Below are 18,549 nucleotides of genomic sequence, written 5' to 3' on the forward strand. Positions count from 1 at the left end.
CCCGCCCTGAAATCAGATATCTTGCTTATCTAGCAGTACCATCTGGGAAGCTATCAAGCGCATCTTCCTTGCCATTAACGTAAAAGTCCATTACAGCTTGCATTCGTTCGAGTTTATCTCCATGGTAATTCATATGAATAATCACCGGCTTCAACTTCTTCAGTTCCTCATTCTTTCTCACCGTTTTGAAGAGGACCCTACTGTTCATGAATTCGTATATGTCCATGACTCTCTTGGAAGCGTCTAAGCCAATGTATCCGGGATGCGAAGGGTAAAAGAGATGCTCATTGAAAATTGCTTGGTCCCATCCCCCTGACTTGTAGAGTGTATCTCTCACGCGATCTAGTAGCTCGATTGAAGGAAGCGTTGGTCTTAGATAGAAAAACCCGGAATTAAAAACCCATATCCTATTTGTGTAGACAATTCGAGACCGGGTCATGGATGGGTCATCAAACAACTCGTTGAAGCCATAAGCCGTGTCATTGTCATGGCCATCGCTCATACACTCCACATCTGAGTCTCTGTACAGATGATTAAAAGGGTTTTGCAAGAATACAACGTCGACATCAGATAGAATAACACCATAACCAAGCTGCAAAAAATCCCGTAAGACGAGGAATTTTAGTCCAGACACGATTGCACCATTTTCACTTTTCCCAGCCTCATCCACAGCTTCATCTGGATCTCTCTTGTAATATGCAACTTCATTCGATTTGCAGACGCCTTCTATGGAATCATCCAACGCGACAATGAGGTAGTTCTGGATACCAACTCTCTTGACGCTAGTAATCTGCACCTCCAACATTGGTTTCACATTTGAATTTGCAAGAACCACAATGATCTCTTTATTAACAGCTACCTTCTCTAAAAGCTTAGCTAACCTGGGGTTAACAGACTTGTCCGGAACCACAGTCGGATTAGTTCTCAGACCCGTGACAGTGCCAAAAGATCCGGCCTTGATCTCTGTTATTTGTTCCGCCAACCGTACCTTTTCAGTTAACTCTCTGACCTGCTTCCTTAACTCGGCATTCTTTTCAGAGATAACTGCAAATTCTGATCCACATGAAGCCAGTCCAACCTAAAAAGATAAAGAGAGAAAGGAGGACCATTTAAACTTTGTTTGTAATGTCAAAGAGATTCAGTCTTTAGTTAGATACATGATGATGATTAAACATGCAATATGTAATTCTTCTTACTCAAGAAAAGCGATGCAGATTATGAATCCACAAAACAAACGAACTCACTAAGTGCCTTAAATTCAATTCCCAAATTTTTTAATTAAGCCATCTCATGCCAAATATAGTTCTAAATTCGTCTATAGTATTCAATCCTTGTTCACCAACATTTTGAATCATAATTGCCAACTAACAAAACACCATGAAAGGGATTTCAACGTTCCTCATAAAAATCAACTAAATGCTATATTGCTAACTTCCAAAGTATAATTCAGATCACAACTCAAGAACTATAGAACACATAATTTCCAACCAAAAAAAAATGATTGTATGTGATTTATAAAGTATAAGATCTAAGTTTACCTTCGATGGGCCAGAGTTGAAGAAATCGTTTGGTAACAAGATAGTGCAGACGCACCCGATAACAATTCCGACCAGGATAGCAATTGCAATTCCACATTCGTGAACTTGTTGGATTATGTCTCTACGACCGGACATTGCCATTTGGCTCCCTCCAAAAGAAAAAGAGAAGATGCAGTAGCCAAATTGATATACTTTTTCTGTGATCAAAACCTGGTTGTGCAAATTAATCTTATATAACCATTGGTATTTGGTTGGCTTCCTTAATGTTCTTAACAGTTTATTTTGTCTTTGATTGTACTGACTACTGGCATTGTTCTTGGTCAAAGGTAAGGGTGCCAAAATGAGTAAGCAACTCAAGTCAACTCATTAGAGTTAAATGGGTAATGAGTTGACTAAACTCATTTGACTCAATTCTCATTTGACTCTCATGATTTCATTTCATTAATGTTAAAAAATTTAAACACATTTAGAGTTTATGGGTGCCGCTTAGACGAAGAAGATAAATGGGTCGATAATATAAGGGAATAATAATCGTTTGCAATGACCATATTAGCCTTTTCATTCAAGGGTGGAAAACAATACCAAAACCCAACGTTAAACAACCTTAAATCACACTACCAACCTATTTTGGTAGTTATTAACTGGAAATCCTAGTAAAGAGAAGATGAGCACCATTCTGAGGCTGCAAGGTCACAAACAAAACCGGAGCATGAGCATAACTTGGAGACAACCTGAAACTGTAATGCTTCAAGATCGTAGCCAGAACAGTTTTGGTCTCATTCACAGCAAGATTCTGTCCCACACAAGTCCTAGGCCCTAATCCAAACGGCACAAGCAGAGCTGATTGTTTCTTAGGATCTTCAAACCTACGCGGATTAAACTCTTCTGCGTCGGATCCCCATGTTTCTGTGTCGTGGTGCATCGCGACCACTGATAAAGAGATCTGAGTCCCTGCAGGAACGTCAAGGTTTCCGAGATTAGCTCTCCTAAGAGTGTCACGGTTTAGTGTCATTGCTGGAGGGTAGAGCCGGAGAGTCTCGTTGATTATCATACTTAACTGTTAGCAAAGACAAAATTAAAAAAATATGGTAGTTAAGAATCAATGTCTCTTAAAACCATACTTAAGTTGGGGATTTAAGGACGTACAGTCTTGAGGTCTTGTAAGACGTCTACAGTAGGAATCCCGGTTGATCCAAGCACGCGTATAACTTCTTCCCGAGCAATGTTTTGCCATTCTTGGTGCATAGCTAAAAGGACTAAAAGAAACGTCAGAAGGTTGGCAGTTGTTTCCTTAGCTGCAAAGTAGAAGGTTTTGCATTCATCTATAACCTCTTCAATCCCAAGCTTCTCTTCTTGACCATTCTGATTCGTGTAAGAAGACATAAAGGCCTGAAGCAGAGTTCCTGATTTCTCAAAAGCTGTTGTTTTGTTGCTTTCGATCAGTTTTAGGATAGAACCACGGATTTGTTTCTCGACCCTCCATATCTCTTTATTAGTCTTCGAAGGAAAGAATCTAAAAACAGCATTCGAAAATGAGCATTAAGGTTCTTGTTCCAAACTTGTTCTCTAAACTAGGAAGATTTCCCATAAGACTTACCTGTAGCCGGGGATATAAACGCTCCATCGAACGAGATAAAAAAGACGCATCATACGCTCCTGCAGCGCAAAGATTTCTTTCCCTTCCTCCACGCTGTTCCCAAAAGCTGTTCTTGATAACATATCTGCAGACAAATTGTGCATCTCTTTGTGTACGTCTAACTCAATCTCTTCTTCTCCATTTCTCATCACCTCCCATTTCTCCAGATACGTCATACTACTTGTCACCATTTGTGGCACCCACCTCTGTTAAGACGATCGCAGCTTTAGCCACAATACTATAAAGTTTTGTGTTTGGTAACTTTAAGCTAAACTAGACTCAGAATCCAAATAGCACAAACTAAACTAGACTGGCACTATATTGTCTGAATTACAGAGCATAGCATCTACATTGATGTGTGTTGTACCTTGAGTTTCTCCATTGTAAAAGCTTGTTTGGCGATTCTTCTATGGAAAGCCCATTGGTCGCCTCTAAGACCAGGAAGACCCTGAGCATAAAGCAGCTTAGACAAAGGGTTATGCCCGATTCGATCAAACGACCCACCCGTCGTCAAAGCTTCCCGGATTAGTCTCGGATCCGACGTTGCCACCACCGGTTTCGACCCGAACCAATATAGAAACGTCTTCCCGTAGGCACGTGACCACTCGTAGTAGTGAGGCGCCACACGGTGGACGAACTCATGAGGATTGTTTCCAGAAGGAATCGGCTTTGCTTTAGCCTCCGCCGTTAATCGGCTCACCTCGCCAGAGTTTCCGGTGAATATCCGGTAACGAGGACCCGTCACGCTCTGCTTTTTGAAGTGAGATTGGATTCTCCAAGGAACCCATAGATAACTGTAGATGAATCCGAAGACAAGAAAGAAGAAAACTACCAAGACGATGAAGAACACTGCCATATTTTTGACTTACTAGTTATCTTCAAGTCTCTCTGGTTCAACTTCATTTATTGGATCTTGAAATTATAATAATATATGGTAAAGAAGAAAAAAAAAAAAAACAATTTTTAATCTGATCTTGATTCTAGAGATTTCCACGAGAAGATTACAATACAATTTAAGTTACGATGTGACCGGAGAAACAAAGCTACCGGTAAAAAAATTATTTCTTCGCCGGAGTTTTACACATTACAAAAAAGTCAAGCTTTGACCGGTAGAAAAGAACATAACGAACTATGAAAAAAACGGCGACGGTTAATAGAAAAGGAGCTAACTTTCGTCGTCTGAAGCTTTGTTGTTGTTACCAAACAAGCTCTCTCTTCTTTTACCAAACCCAGCTGAATCAAGACCTGACCCACCACGATACTTCATTTCCTGTGCGGTTGTTCTGTAGTTAGTTGTTTCCACTGGAGCTCTTGAGCTCGGGTCGTTAGAACCCACTGAACGGTAAGCTCCTGTTGCTGGTCCAGGAGGATACCGAGATGGCGAAACATACCTTCTTCGAAGATCCATGTGGTCGTCGTTTCTCCTGATTGGTTCAGCGAATGCGGAACTGTTTTGTGCAGTTGTAGTAGAAGAAGAAGACATTGTTGTTGAGGCGAAAGGATCGTCAGGTCCCCAAGCTGTGAGAGATTCTTTCTTCTTGGCAAAAAAATGCCAAGCGCCAAATAAGAAAAGTATGAAGAAGAAGACAGGACTGCTCCAAAGCATCGTGTTGAATTCCGCTTTGAAGATTGGAAGCTTTGATTTGTATGTCGCGACGTATCCATCTCCTAAACCCATCACAAGCAGCTTTTCACGGTCGCTTGCTATCAACGGAGTTGCCTTTTCGAGCTTCTGGTGATAGGTGGTTTTCGATGATTCTCGATGGCTCAAGAATGTTGACCTGATGTCTTCCAATGCAGCGGGAAAAAGAAGCCGAGGACCCGTGGTTCGAACATAGTGTTGAGTCGACACATTGTATACAAAGACTTTCTCTTGGTTGACTACAAGTAGATAGCCTTTGATGGCTTGCAACGCTACAGGATCCTCCATTTGAACCTTTTTCTTTGATCTCACTCTACATTTGAAGTTCATGATGTCTCCTAGGAGCAATACGTGAATGATTTCGCCTTCGGATGTGAATCCGTAAGCTTTAGACCGTTCTGACGCATCAAAAACATAACTTCTCGCTAGAGAATGGTTCAAACCTTCACACTCGGATTCTTTGATCTTCATGCTTCTTAAGTCCAATGAACCAGCACCAGTCTCAGTGAGAAACAACAGCCTCTGCTTCAAGAACACAAGCGGTCTACTAGATGGGGTAACGGAGCCATAAACAGTTCTGTTCTCAGTGAAAACAGTGAGCTTTCCGCTAAGATCCGTAGCCAATATATACCTAACCCGACCCACATGATGCACTTCCAATAGAGTCACTTGCAATCCGTCATCCGTGCCATCAAATTTGCCAATATTTTCCATCACAGCTGAACTCCAATCTTCCCCGATAGAGCCCTCGCGGAGTCTATGCAACAAGATGACTCCGCTCTGGTGACCCGTCACTACGAAGCTCTCGTTCTTATACACAGACATGTATGACACCATTGCCGTGATTGGTGAATCGCAGGTAGTGAAAAACTCAACCAAAACATCCCCATTTCTCAAGAACACAAAAACCCTACCACTTGCATCCCCAACTGCGAAATACTTGCTTAAACCTTGGTAATCTCGAAACGGCAACACGTTGATACAAGTCGCGTCGGAGTCTAATTTCACAGCTGATGTGAATTCGAATCTCTCAGACCAGAAAGGACTGTATTTTGTCACGGAAAAAGCCTTGGCTTTCTCTCTAACCCCTTCTTCTTCGATCTCATCACGACTGATCTCCTTCTTTACCTTAAACGGAGCTTCAGATAATTTGGCATCTAACCTAGCAACTACTTCCGTAAGATTCCTAACAAGTTCCTCGAGTCTATGCAACGAAACACTTTGACTATCGGATTCGCTGATGGTCACAACTCCGGGAGAAGCATCTGTTCTCTCTGACAAAATCGGATCGGACTCGGAAGCGGTGACAGCAGTAGATGCATCCGGAAAAGACGGCAAAAGGAAAAGCAAACTAAGCGAAACAAAGAAGGAGAAGCAGAAGAAAAAGGGCTTGCCTTTTCGAGAATCCGCCATTAAAGTGGGCATCAAAGGGTCCTTTTTTCTTCTGAAATCAGTAAGTACCCGCCATTTTATGTAGATCTATAGGAGAGGGAGGATTCGGATCTGCAAGGACGACGATTTATCCGGTCGGAATCTATCTGAAATTTTCTTTTACAAGTCAAACAACGTTGAGGCAAGAATACTAAAATAGAAATTGTCCGGTTTTTAGATCTTTTGTGTCCGAGACTCTCTCTGCTCTTCTTCAGTCTCACCGAAGCTCAAGAAGCCAAATAAAAAATTATAAAGATATAAAAAATTTTAGATTTTTATTATTTTTGGGAACAAAGAAAGGTCAATTTTTTTTATTTTAATGCCAACAGGTTAAGATATTTATCGAGTATAATACAACATGTGATAAAAACTGTTTGCGATTATGAGAAAATAAAAGGATTAATTATTTATAGATGTTGTTAGTTGAAAAATTCTTGAATAACTTGCATCCATTTCAAAGAAACAGTGTACTGTTAAACATTGAATATATAAAACAAAACTTTCGAAAATAATTCGATTCGAATGACTACGATGGACGATCTAATCTCCCACAAAAAAAAAAAATCTCTGTAGTTTTAGCAACGACAAACCTATGTACTTGAGAATCGACACTGAATCTGATCAGGTTAATGCCAAAACGCGCGGTCCTACGCCGTTTTGGTGGTGGCCACACACAAACAAAAAGCTACACGATCCCATTCATTGATTCACGTTCACCACACGTGCTGTTTTATCATAGCAGTGTCTGAATTCCTCCTCCACAATACACTGCAACTGTTGTCTTTACCTTTTGTTTTAACTGATTTCATCTCTTCTCCTGTTAAATATTCGTTATATTAAAAAACGGTTTAAAACATAATGTATGATTACGTTTGGATGGAAAAATGGAGAATTTGATTTCACAAGAAAACATCTATAATTAGAGGGAGAGGGTGTTTACTTGTGGATTCGTCTTCACTGTTTTTTTATCCAATTTGAAAGCAGCAAATATAGATTCAGTGTGGCTCCTGCTTATCACTGTCTCGTGTGAATTGAAGCAAGTTTTCTTTGAAGACATCTTTAGAATCTCGTATAAGGTTGCTCGTTGCCTCGTGCTTGTCTCCTTCACCACCGTCGTCTCCTGTAATGTTGCTGATCTTTCTTGTGACTGTGAGGCAGTGAATTTTGCCGGAGCTCTTTTTGGTTTGCTCTTTTCTTGAATAATCTGCAAATGTTGTGACGAAGACATTAATGTCTGTACCAGAAAACTCTATGGGATGATATGTGTTTTATAGAGAGAGGGAGAGCTATACCGTTTCCGGAACTGAAGGTTCCTCTGGCACTGAGTTTGAGCTTTTGCCGTTACTGTCATCACGTTCAAATATATAGCCACGTACAACATTTAAACCGCGCTTGCGAGATCCTTCTGATACGGAACTCTTTGTAAGTCTACCCAAGAATGATGACTGCAAAATATTCAGGGCATGAGTAAAGCTGCAATTCCTTATCCTGTTTCTAACAAGTCTTAAAAAGTGACTTTACTACGTACTTCATTTGTATGTCAAAGAAACTGAAGTAGGCTTATACCTTGGATGCTGCAGGGTTTTTGTTCATTCCCATGAGTGCCCTCTCTTTATAAGCTGAAAACAATTCAAACAGAATAGTTATAACCAATCAGCAATATGTATAACCTCAGCTGATTACAGATAGAGGAAAAACTTGCGAGTTATCTTACAAGAAGGTTTTTCTTTCTTCTTGATCTCAGGCTTCTTGATGTGGCGAAGAATTTCCTCAGAGTTTTCATCCCCAATAGATGATGAAGACTTGGCCTTTAGCTCCTGTTCCAAACAACAATAATCGAGATTAATGGGGTAGCACAGGCATAAAATCAAACAAGCTTTTCAAATGGTGGATCAATTGATAAAATATGGACCATACAGAACTACTGAACCGGGATCACCTACCATTTTCCTGTGTAATCGCTGTTGCATAAGCTTCTTTTCCATTTCCTCATCGTCGGATGACACATAAACATCATCTACATCTGTAAACATTAAGGGGATCATTTCCTTTATTTTCTTTATGGTCATTCGCATGGAATTTGCATGACTCGGATCTTCTTCATCTTCGTTTTCATCTTCATTGGCTTCAGGTTTTTGCACTTCTTCATCATCAGCATCTTCAGCCCTCTCTTCATCATCGTCATCATCAACTTCATCCTCAGATAATAATGTTTCATCCTGCTGCAGACCACGTTTTAGCTTCTGTAAGAGTTTCTCTGTCCCTGCAGCATCTTGTTGCTCGAGCCACTTCTGATGCAGTTCATTACGTCTATCTTTATCAGTTGGATCTTCCTTAAATTGACTGACAATCATATCCCTGAGATCATCATCTTCTTCATCTTCGTCATCATCCTCATCCTCAAATCGGAGTAAATCATTGTCGCTGTCATCTTCCTCTTCAGCATCCTCATCAATAAATTTTCTAACAGGGTCACCAGGAGATGAATCATCATTGGTCTCAGAATCAGAATTTTCCTTCATGTATTCTGCTTCTTTAGAAGATCTGCAGATGTAAATTAGTTATTGCAGAGAAAGTAAGCCTAAGTGTACACAATATAACTGAGCTCTACATAAATAACTGGCACAGACACAAGCTATTCATGTACTGAAACTAACATTTGTCCATAAAATATTATTAACATGAAGATTGCGTTATCTGAGGCTTTCAGATATTAGATAGACGAGCATGTCAATGTTCTAGCTAATTATATTTCTGCATGTAACCACATCAAAAGATAAACTCACTTCTCAGGCAGAGGAGACAAATTTAGTTTGAGGTTCATGGCAACTACCGAAGGTGTCATTACTTCTTCCAAAGGTCTGCTTGACATCTTCTCTAGAAGTTCATCTCCAGAGTTATTCATTTGTGGACGCAAGGAGGGATCCTAACCAAAAAAAAAACGAATTGAGAGATTCATTTTTATTTTAATTATACAAACTAGCCTTTGAACCTGTAAACTTAGCATTTGTAACCTGGAAACAATATGTGCTGCTCAAATTATCATGCAGGTGGAGTTCACAAAATATAATGGATATGCAGGTATGTATAATTACAGTTCAGATCCTCAAATGCTTGAACTTAGTACTAGGTCTGGAGGGGCCTTCAAATATCGCTCAGAACTATGATTACAGACCTCAAAATCAAAAATTAAATTAACTTCCGGATTGTGTCAAAACACGAGATGACTCACCTGATGAGTAGGGTCATTATCAGCTCTTTTGTTAGATGGACTGTTTAAGTTCCCCGATGGACCTGCAGAGTCCTCGGAGCAATGCTGTCTTCCAGGGTGCTGATTGCTTGTACTGTCTAAGTTCATACCTTCATTCTTATCTTCGGCTACAACTTCCTCAAAATCATCCTGGTCGCATATGTCATTAGATTTGGATTTCTTCCTGCTAATGAATCTGCCAACAGCATAAATGATAACACTGTTACTAAGAATAGAAGTCATAGTAGGGAACTAGTTAAGACTAATGAGAGTAGATGAAAACTCACTGTTTTGAAATCTCCTCTTTCCGTCGCCTAATTTTCTCCAACACGGATGAAATCGGCTTCCGGACAAGAGGGGCGGGTTCAAAGGCAGCATCTCTAGTTTCTATCATAAAAAGCGCAACACAACCCAACACCAAGCCAAAGACAATTATGTCAGTTCCCTGCAAAACGTTGCATTGAATACTGAAAAGTGCTTTTGGGACTATCATACCTCGCAAAAGTCTCTGGTTTTCTGCACGAAGCTGGTCAAGATATTCTCTTCTTTCCTACAGACGAAGAAAAAACAGTAACACCAATTAAACTCTGGAGAAGGAAACAAACAATCGAGCATTGCAGAGTAAGCTCAAAATAAATTCAACTAAGAAATAGAGAGTTACCTTCTTAGTCATGTTCATGGAAGCAGTAGAAATTGGCAGCTCATCAAAGTCATCACTCTTCTTGTTCCTTTTCTTATCTCTCTTGTTCTCACTTGTCTCCGGAACTTGTCGCTTCTTTCCAGCTTCCTTCGTTTCCGAATCCTTAAATTCCTCTTGTGATTCCAAATCACAGATCTCGTCTTCACCTTTCTCGCCCGATTCCTCGATTGGGGAGTCAAACTCCGGCGCACTAACTGGCCCATCCTCCGTCGTTTCGGAAACCCTAGTTTCCGCACTTGTCTTCAAATCAGAGATTTCGTCTTCTTCACCTTTCTCACCCAGATCTTCAATCGGCTGGTTAAACTCAGACACTGAATCAAAACCGAGTACCTTTTTCGCGGTGACTCCATCCTCCACACCCAAACCCTCGTTATCAGATCGTAGCCCATCTTCTTCTTCAAACCCATCGAAACCCTTCTCAGACTGCGATAAATAAAGCTTCCCTAAATCATCACCGTCGGAACTTTCGAAATCGAGGGTTTCAGATCCAGGACATAAATCGGAAATCGATTTAGCCTTCTTCAATCGCCTAAGCATCCTATTTGGAACTGGGACACTCGATTCTCCGATAGGAGAAAGCTGCTCGTCGCTCATCATCTCCGATTGTATTCTCCGGCCAGAATTAGATGGTACCCAATAGTTCTGTTCTGTATGTTCGTTTCGATGAAGAATAATTAATCAACGTGAAAAAAAGGGCGAAAATGAATAATCGCTTTGGGAAATTACGCGCCAAACAATTCGAATATTGGCGCCTCTATTAATAATTCCCAAAAACAAAACAAAAAGGTGAGCTTTCTCCGCTCTGGTGGAGCCAATTTAATCTTCTATTATAAAAAGAAAACAATGTGACTAGCCAACTAGGCCAATGTGAATTCAAGCCTAAGCTACGTGGACTTTTTTGTTCTTGGGCCTAAACTTCTTTTATTAGGCCAATGTGAATTCAAGCCTAAGCTACGTGGACGTTTTTGTTCTTGGGCCTAAACTTCTTTTATTGGGCCAATAACCTGTTCTATCCCTAATAATAAGTACTTTTTTTTTTGTAACAGAATAATAATAATAATAATAAGTACTTCAATATGATTTTTTGAGATATTGGTTGCACGGAAAATTTCACAGTATACAATTCTTCATGCAAGTGCATTGTGCAACACATAAGGTCGGACGAGGGGAATTGCAACAAATGATTCCACACTTCTACTACATTATACTTATCTACTTATAAGTTATAACACAAGCACATATATACATGAAAAAAACGCATTTGAAGAATATTCAAATCTCGTACTTCATATATGAACTCATCGATCATACTTTGATCTACCACTAATATAACGCTACAAAATACATTTCATATGTCCTTCTAATATATGTTCAATTTGTATGTAGTATTCAGATATTTTTCTTCAAAATATTATATATCATTATGATTCACGAATCAATCCGTTTTGAAATTCTAATTCAAATACCATATTATATATATATATATATATATATATGGATAAACAAATGATAATGTTGAACTCGATCGAATGATGATATAATATTAGAACTAACACATATTGTTCTCTTGATTTATAGCGTATACAGCTTCAAACTTGTATAGTTTATGTTGCTGACTAGCAGAAAAAAACAAATATAACAATATAGAATCACAACTAGAGTTAACTACGAATTAAGAAAATGATCGGTACACATTTGGTCTCCCACCTAACCACTCCGATAGTATATATATTAGATCTCTGATTCCTCAAGCCCTATTAAGTCTTCCACGTATATATATGTACTTATGTAGTACACGATCACAATGTAACGTATTTCGTATGCAAAATTAATATATATACATCTATCGTCAACGTTTATAGATACATGTAAGGTGTAAATGCGTGCATATGTCACATCAGATCAGTCTAATTAAGATTATATGTATATAAATACAGAGAGAGAGAGAGAGATTATATAGATGGATCCTCCTGAAATCGTGTTCTCACGATAGCTACGAGCAAGGAGCACCCTAGTTATAAAAGCCGGCTAACAGAAAATTTGAGCAAAAGAATCAAGAATAGTTTTTTTCCCCGTAGTTAATCCTCTCATGATCCTCTAGAATCTATCGATCTCTCTCCCCTAATAAAATTTCGGAGAAAGAGGAAAACCCTAATCCCCTCTTTCTCTCGGATCATCTAGAAAAGAAAAAAACGAAAACTTTTTTAAAAAAATATATAAATGAAAATGAGGAAGCTTTGTCCAAATTTGGACAGAGAAGACGGGTTAGAGACGGTGTTAGAGGTTCCGGTGCCGGAAGAAATGTTCGCGAAGATGGGAAGCAATGCGGCGGGGAGGTGGAGGAATATGCACACTCTCATGAAGGCACACGCGGTCGTGACCGCCGTTGCGGCTGATATCAGAACGCCGGCGTCGTCATCATCGATGAGTAATGTCAATATGCATTTGCAGTCAAAATCAGACAACGAGTTTGTGGCCTTGTTGAAGATCGTTGGAAGTCCTCTTATTCCTTTTCACGTCCCGCTCGAGTTCTGTCTCAACCGGCCCATCAATGATACTTCCATCGTACGTAACATACATTTTTTTTTTTTTTTTATTGATTTCTCTCTACCCGTGATACTTGTGTGTCTTAATTATATTTAGGTTTTGATATAGATTTGACAAAGATTTTTGTGTGTTTATCTTTCATTTGAATCACCGATATAATTAAACTCGTACGAAATATTCACGTGTATAAAGATCTTTGACGTGAGATAAGGTCATGATCTTTGATAAGTCTTCTTTAATATTTAACTGTGGTGGTTGGTTACTCTTAACGTTTAAAATATCGAAAATACTACAATCTTCGATTATAATACTATTGAATGTATAAAGATGAACACAAACTTTTTTTTGTCTCTTATGAAAAAGTCATTTTACAAATCGACTAAACAAAAATTCCAATTTACATCATATAACATTTCGTCACTTCCTTTTCATCTAAGTAGAAAGGAAAAAAACATAATGTGTTAATGTTGATAGTAATGATGTTTATAATATATTATGGAACGTTGGTAATGATATATTAATTTGAAGGAGGCGTCGACGGCTAAATACATAGTGCAGCAGTACGTGGCAGCATGCGGAGGTCCAGCCGCTTTGAACGCAGTGAAGAGCATGTATGCGGTTGGGCAGGTGAGGATGCAAGGCTCGGAGATGGTTGCCGGGGAGGACGAAGGAACGACTACGCCGGTGCGGCTAGGAAAAGGCTGTTTCGAGGTCGGAGGTTTTGTTTTATGGCAGAAGAATCCAAATCTTTGGTTCTTAGAGCTAGTGGTTTCCGGTTTCAAGATTAGCGCCGGTAGTGACGGCAAGGTGGCTTGGAACCAATCATCTACTCAACCTTCTCAGGCTCACCGTGGCCCTCCTCGCCCTCTCCGCCGTTTTTTTCAGGTAACACATCTCAAACTCTAATACTTTGTATTGGATCATTACTATACGTACATAAACCAAAACATATAATATAGTAATATACGAAGTATGTAACATTACCATTGTATTTGACACTTTCATTTGTGAAATGACGTGACAGGGACTAGACCCGAGATGCACGGCAAGTCTGTTCTTAGACGCCGTTTGCATCGGCGAACAATCCGTTAACAGGGAAGACTGTTTCGTGCTAAAGCTAGAGACGCCGTCAGATATTCTAAAGGCTCAGTGCTCACCGAACACGGAGGTGATCCACCACACGGTGTGGGGTTATTTCAGCCAGCGGACGGGACTTCTAGTAAAGTTCGGTGACACGAAACTCGTGAGAGTCAAATCCGGTAGAGGCAAGAGCGACGGCGTTTTCTGGGAGACAAGTATGGAGTCAATCATCGACGATTACATATTCGTTGACGCCGTGAACATAGCTCACGGTGGTCAAACCGTGACGACGCTTTATCGGTACGGGGGAGCAGTTAATCACCGGAGACGAATAGAGGAGAAATGGCGGATTGAAGAGGTGGATTTTAATATTTGTGGCTTGTGTTTGGAGAGCTTTTTGCCACCGTCGGATATGATGCAATGATCATTAGTTAGCTACGGTGGAGATCATTAGTCTCTCTGTCTAGATGTTTTATTTTGTTTATTTGTTAAATAGGTTTCTTAACGGGCAAAAAGAAAAAAAGTATACATTTACCTTGTGACAAAAGGAGTAAATATGTAACGTTGACGTGGGAGATTTGAGAGGGTGTAAACGAATTATCTTCATTAGTAAAAAATATAGTATGGTCATTATCACAGTTTTAATATCAATACTCAAAAACCAATGTATTTTTATTTTTTTTTTGGTTCCTTACAACAATTGGGTACAACATTCAAGCAAAAGAAAGTAAAATATGATAGAAGGAAACAAACTTAAGAATGCAATGCATGTCCAAGCTAGGACTAAACTGCAACCTGAATGGAGTCACTCGCGATGGTTACAGCCGTATATCCAAAGTCAGGGCCGCAGCCTCAACTTCAAAACTTGATGTAATTTCTTTTTCAGTTGGGTAATATTTATATCCTCATGGACCATACCAAAATGGGCAAAATATTTAATCAAAAGCCCAATAAGAGAATGTCGTAAGCCCGATAAAAAACCAAAACCCTAGATTGCCGAGAAAACAAAACCATCACCGCTATATAACTTAGTGACTAATCTCTCAAATCTTAAAATCTACAGACCGATCTGTTCCTCCGCAGTTATCATCCTTCTCTTCTGGTATCTTGAATTTGTCCGAGTATTGATTATTTTGTTGATCTTTGTCTTGCTTAGTTTAGTTTTTCGATTGTATTAGGAATACTGAAAGCATCTGTATTTTATTTACCCACTCCTCTAACTTTTGTGAGTAAAAATCACATAAGTATGGTAGAGGAGCTAGAACGGATGCTGATATCGATATGGTTATCTTACCAACCCATTGCTATATCTGCAGCTTTGGCGTCAAATGAATCGACCTAAATTTTCTTATTTCATTGTTTTAATTTATATAGGTTTAGTGTGATGGCAAATGAAGAATTGATTATTTTATGCTTAACCACTGATTAACAGTGTTGACAAAACATCTCCGCTTATTATCTGATGCCATCAGTTATTGTCTTTTTCTTGGTTTTGGTTTAGAAAAAAATCGATTATGGCTAATCTAAAAGAGATCAATGATGAGATATTAGCAGACGGGCGGTCTGAATTGATGCCGTGTAGATTGTCTGCCATCGCTACTCTTTGTAGCTTCTCTGAGTTTCTGAATCTATTTTCGAATTTTTTATACCTATTGATATAGGTTCTATAGTGGTTATATTGCGATGATGATGTTGCTTATATATATGTCTGGACTTATGAGATTTTTACAATCTTTGAAATAATTGTGCAACCTTCTGAGCTATCTTTCTTTTTCTTTCTTTCAAAATTCTGTGTTATCTGTGTAGTTCGTTAATTACCAATTACATTCTGACTAAACGAAACTTATATCTAGAACTGGTTATACATTAAAAAGGATAAACAGCCAAGCGTGATTTACTTTAAACAATTATTTGCAAATGATCTCAGTAGATTTACTATTTTTTTTAATTAATCTCTAATTGGTTGATCCTATTCTAATTAACTGGTATTGATTCGGAGTTACAACTTCTCATGGTGCTTGGTACTTTCGGTGATGTTAGTGATTATGAAATCGGCGTTAGTATGTTGTCTTGACCTCTCTTAAGAATCTAAATTGAGGACTCCTCCATGCTAACTACGAAGCAGTTGAAGACATGTTAGGAAGACTGTTTTTGGACCAAAATCGTGTTTCGTAAAATTTGGAAGAACGTCTAGATTTTTTCGTACAGTTTCGTTTTTGCTGTATCAGATAATTGCTGAATGTTTCGGATGTAACAATTTTAGTACTGCAATTCTAATCAAATTTCTGTAACTCTTTTTTTTTAAATATAATTTCAAACATTTTTTAAATAATAAATAATCATCGTATGCTAATTGTCGACTATCGCTACTAATTTTTTTATTCAACGACATAACTGGGCCTTCTATGGATTCGAAATAGACATGATAAAAAGGCTTTTTATTTGAGAGGCTTTGATCTTCAGTTGATTTGTCATCTATGTAGACGTACGTGAGTCTCACGTGCTGTGCCGTGCCGTGCCGTACCGTTCAGTTAGTAAAAAGACATTTATTATTGCTGTCGTGTCTGGAAGGCGTTTGGTGAATGTCTCATTAGTTTTTTTCCTTCATTTTTATCAGTTTCATCTTTCTTCAGCTGACTCTCGACGACTTGTCTCTCACTAAGAAAAAAAGAATCTCTCTTTCTCTCTACTACTTGCTTCTCTGTTTAGGTACGCTTCTTTCTCTGTTAGGTTTCGATCTCCGGTGTTTCTGAATCTCGTAGATATGTCAGGTTTTAGATTCGATTTTATGTTTTCTCTAGAATCAGTTCTCTGACGAATGGAAAAGTAGTAGGACTATTGAATTATTCGGTTTTGTTGTGAGCTCATCGGACATTTCTTTGTCTAGTTTTCTCAGTTTTGGTGGATCTTGAACAACTATGCATGTCTTTGTTTTGTTGATTGATCCTTTTTTGATCGATCTGTTTGCTTAAAGGGAATTGAGAAACTTCACTTGATTTTGATTTTGAGTTTCGAGTTTCTTAGAGCTTGTGTCAGCAGCTGGCACAGTAGGTAGTTGAGTCATGTTTATTCTGTGATTTCCAGTCACATGCATCAACCTTTTGGATTATATGTTACTTCACTCTGGATTTAACGCCCGTCGTTTTTATTATCTTACGAATATTGATATACATATATGGCTTTTTCCATTTACAGACGATAGATTTTGGTATATTAGACCCAATCCCAAGTGCCATTGAAAATGTTTCGTTGGAAGAATTCTTCTCAAACCGAACAAGAGCATAATGAGTCAGCTCTTAGAGAGGCCAAGGTAAAACCTTTACAGGCCTTGCTTGAGGATTTCTCTTATTTACTTATTTGATTCGTCATAGGTAATTATATTCTGATCTTTGAAATGATCCAGATCAAAGAGCTTAAGGCTCTCTTAGGTCAGCTATCTGGAAGAAGTTCACTCTATTGTTCAGATGCATGTCTGAAGAGATATCTGGAAGCTAGGAATTGGAACGTAGTCAAAGCCAAAAAGATGCTCGAGGAGACGCTGAAATGGAGATCTACCTTTAAACCTGAGGAAATCCGATGGGTATGTATCAATGTTATTTAGTCTTGGAATCCTTTGGACGTCTTACCAAACTTACCAATTGAGACTTGCTTTCTACTAGGATGAAGTTTCAGGTGAAGGTGAGACTGGTAAAGTTTACAAAGCTGGATTCCATGACAGGCATGGAAGAACAGTTCTTATACTGAGACCCGGCTTGCAGGTTTCTAAAGCTCATCTTCTTAGTTAATTTTTTGGAGTGGGTTAACTTCAGGGCACATGATTAACCATTTATTTTCATTTCTAAACTTCTGCAGAACACAAAATCTTTAGACAAACAGATGAAACATCTGGTGTATCTCATTGAGAATGCTATTTTGAATCTGCCCGAGGATCAAGAACAAATGTCGTGGCTTATTGACTTCACGAACTGGTCAATGAGTACCAGCGTGCCTATTAAATCTGCTAGAGAAACGATAAATATACTCCAAAATCACTACCCTGAGAGACTTGCTGTAGCGTTTCTCTATAATCCTCCAAGACTATTTGAGGCATTTTGGAAGGTTAGCCAAAACACTGCTCCTATCTCATAGTTAGACAAAAACATTGGTTGACTAAGAAAATTTTGCGCATGTTTGGTCTTCTACATATGAAATGATAATGTATGTGTAGGAATATGATGCGATTTTCATTTTGTTTGTATTGTCCCACAGATTGTGAAGTACTTTATTGATGCAAAGACATTCGTCAAGGTGAAATTTGTTTACCCAAAGAACCCGGAAAGCGTGGAGCTTATGAGCTCATTTTTTGACGAGGAAAATCTCCCAACCGAATTTGGAGGGAAAGCTTTGTTGCAGTATAACTATGAGGAATTCTCCAAGCAAATGAACCAAGAAGATGTCAAAACTGCAAACTTCTGGGGATTGATTCACAGAAACAATAACCAGCTGCAGGCGAGCAATGGGTTTTCTGGAGCTGAGATTTCTCCTGAGCCAATCCAAACCAACCCTTAACCAGTTTTGAAGGCTAGATGTTGTTTCAAATGGTCTAATTATAGGCGCTTATGATGCTAGGAAGAGGGTTTGTAAAATTTAGACATGGCTTTGATTAAATAAAAGGAAGGATTTGTATTAGTAACTCTTGCAAGGTTTGTAGGTGAATCCAAAAACTTTTACACTCATAAGCATTTA

At 38.9% G+C, this 18,549-nt stretch overlaps 6 protein-coding genes, 1 long non-coding RNA gene and 1 other non-coding gene across 9 annotated transcripts; 4 read left to right on the forward strand and 4 right to left on the reverse strand.

The window, feature by feature from the left end:
- Positions 1 to 25: 25 nt before the first annotated feature.
- Positions 26 to 1,673, reverse strand: LOC17895309 (arabinosyltransferase RRA1). The gene is made up of 2 exons (XM_006300440.1): positions 1,539 to 1,673; positions 26 to 1,078 (listed from the first exon to the last, which is right to left on the reverse strand). Exons 1-2 carry the CDS (start codon positions 1,671 to 1,673, stop codon positions 26 to 28), a joined length of 1,188 nt encoding a protein of 395 aa, XP_006300502.1.
- A 362-nt stretch (positions 1,674 to 2,035) lies between these two features.
- Positions 2,036 to 4,118, reverse strand: LOC17894613 (cytochrome P450 734A1). Its single transcript, XM_006302098.2, has 4 exons — positions 3,542 to 4,118; positions 3,136 to 3,380; positions 2,685 to 3,051; positions 2,036 to 2,595 (listed from the first exon to the last, which is right to left on the reverse strand). The coding sequence occupies exons 1-4, from the start codon at positions 4,028 to 4,030 to the stop codon at positions 2,176 to 2,178; spliced, it is 1,521 nt and encodes a 506-aa protein (XP_006302160.1). The 5' UTR covers positions 4,031 to 4,118; the 3' UTR covers positions 2,036 to 2,175.
- A 43-nt stretch (positions 4,119 to 4,161) lies between these two features.
- Positions 4,162 to 6,468, reverse strand: LOC17895365 (uncharacterized membrane protein At1g75140). Its single transcript, XM_006300966.2, has one exon. It carries the CDS (start codon positions 6,239 to 6,241, stop codon positions 4,340 to 4,342), a length of 1,902 nt encoding a protein of 633 aa, XP_006301028.2. The 5' UTR covers positions 6,242 to 6,468; the 3' UTR covers positions 4,162 to 4,339.
- Positions 6,469 to 6,678: 210 nt separating this feature from the next.
- Positions 6,679 to 10,842, reverse strand: LOC17895510 (protein starmaker). Of its 2 annotated transcripts, XM_006300687.2 has the most exons (11): positions 10,159 to 10,840; positions 9,993 to 10,047; positions 9,785 to 9,884; positions 9,480 to 9,693; positions 9,034 to 9,173; positions 8,191 to 8,791; positions 7,962 to 8,064; positions 7,814 to 7,866; positions 7,540 to 7,692; positions 7,188 to 7,451; positions 6,679 to 7,064 (listed from the first exon to the last, which is right to left on the reverse strand). In XM_006300687.2, exons 1-11 carry the CDS (start codon positions 10,792 to 10,794, stop codon positions 7,053 to 7,055), a joined length of 2,331 nt encoding a protein of 776 aa, XP_006300749.2. In that variant the 5' UTR covers positions 10,795 to 10,840; the 3' UTR covers positions 6,679 to 7,052. The 2 variants fall into 2 exon arrangements, with proteins under 2 accessions (XP_006300749.2, XP_023643392.1); XM_023787624.1 differs by lacking the exon at positions 6,679 to 7,064 and having other exon boundaries at positions 7,167 to 7,451; positions 10,159 to 10,842.
- Positions 10,843 to 12,363: 1,521 nt separating this feature from the next.
- On the forward strand, positions 12,364 to 14,436 carry LOC17896348. The gene is made up of 3 exons (XM_006301697.2): positions 12,364 to 12,762; positions 13,273 to 13,629; positions 13,769 to 14,436. Exons 1-3 carry the CDS (start codon positions 12,418 to 12,420, stop codon positions 14,246 to 14,248), a joined length of 1,182 nt encoding a protein of 393 aa, XP_006301759.1. The 5' UTR covers positions 12,364 to 12,417; the 3' UTR covers positions 14,249 to 14,436.
- Positions 14,437 to 14,715: 279 nt separating this feature from the next.
- LOC111831979 lies at positions 14,716 to 16,153 on the forward strand. Its single transcript, XR_002835068.1, has 2 exons — positions 14,716 to 14,926; positions 15,326 to 16,153. It is a non-coding gene; the product is annotated as an uncharacterized LOC111831979 (long non-coding RNA).
- LOC111832243 lies at positions 15,208 to 15,294 on the forward strand. The gene has a single exon (XR_002835281.1). It is a non-coding gene; the product is annotated as a small nucleolar RNA R16 (small nucleolar RNA).
- Positions 16,154 to 16,402: 249 nt separating the features above from the next.
- Positions 16,403 to 18,539, forward strand: LOC17895586 (phosphatidylinositol transfer protein 3). Its single transcript, XM_006300921.2, has 6 exons — positions 16,403 to 16,533; positions 17,020 to 17,134; positions 17,228 to 17,404; positions 17,484 to 17,582; positions 17,677 to 17,922; positions 18,073 to 18,539. Exons 2-6 carry the CDS (start codon positions 17,066 to 17,068, stop codon positions 18,370 to 18,372), a joined length of 891 nt encoding a protein of 296 aa, XP_006300983.1. The 5' UTR covers positions 16,403 to 16,533; positions 17,020 to 17,065; the 3' UTR covers positions 18,373 to 18,539.
- The last annotated feature ends 10 nt before the right edge of the window (positions 18,540 to 18,549 follow it).

Source organism: Capsella rubella, unplaced genomic scaffold (genome assembly GCF_000375325.1).
Source record: "Capsella rubella cultivar Monte Gargano unplaced genomic scaffold, Caprub1_0 scaffold_2, whole genome shotgun sequence".
In the NCBI taxonomy this organism is placed as follows: domain Eukaryota; kingdom Viridiplantae; phylum Streptophyta; class Magnoliopsida; order Brassicales; family Brassicaceae; genus Capsella; species Capsella rubella.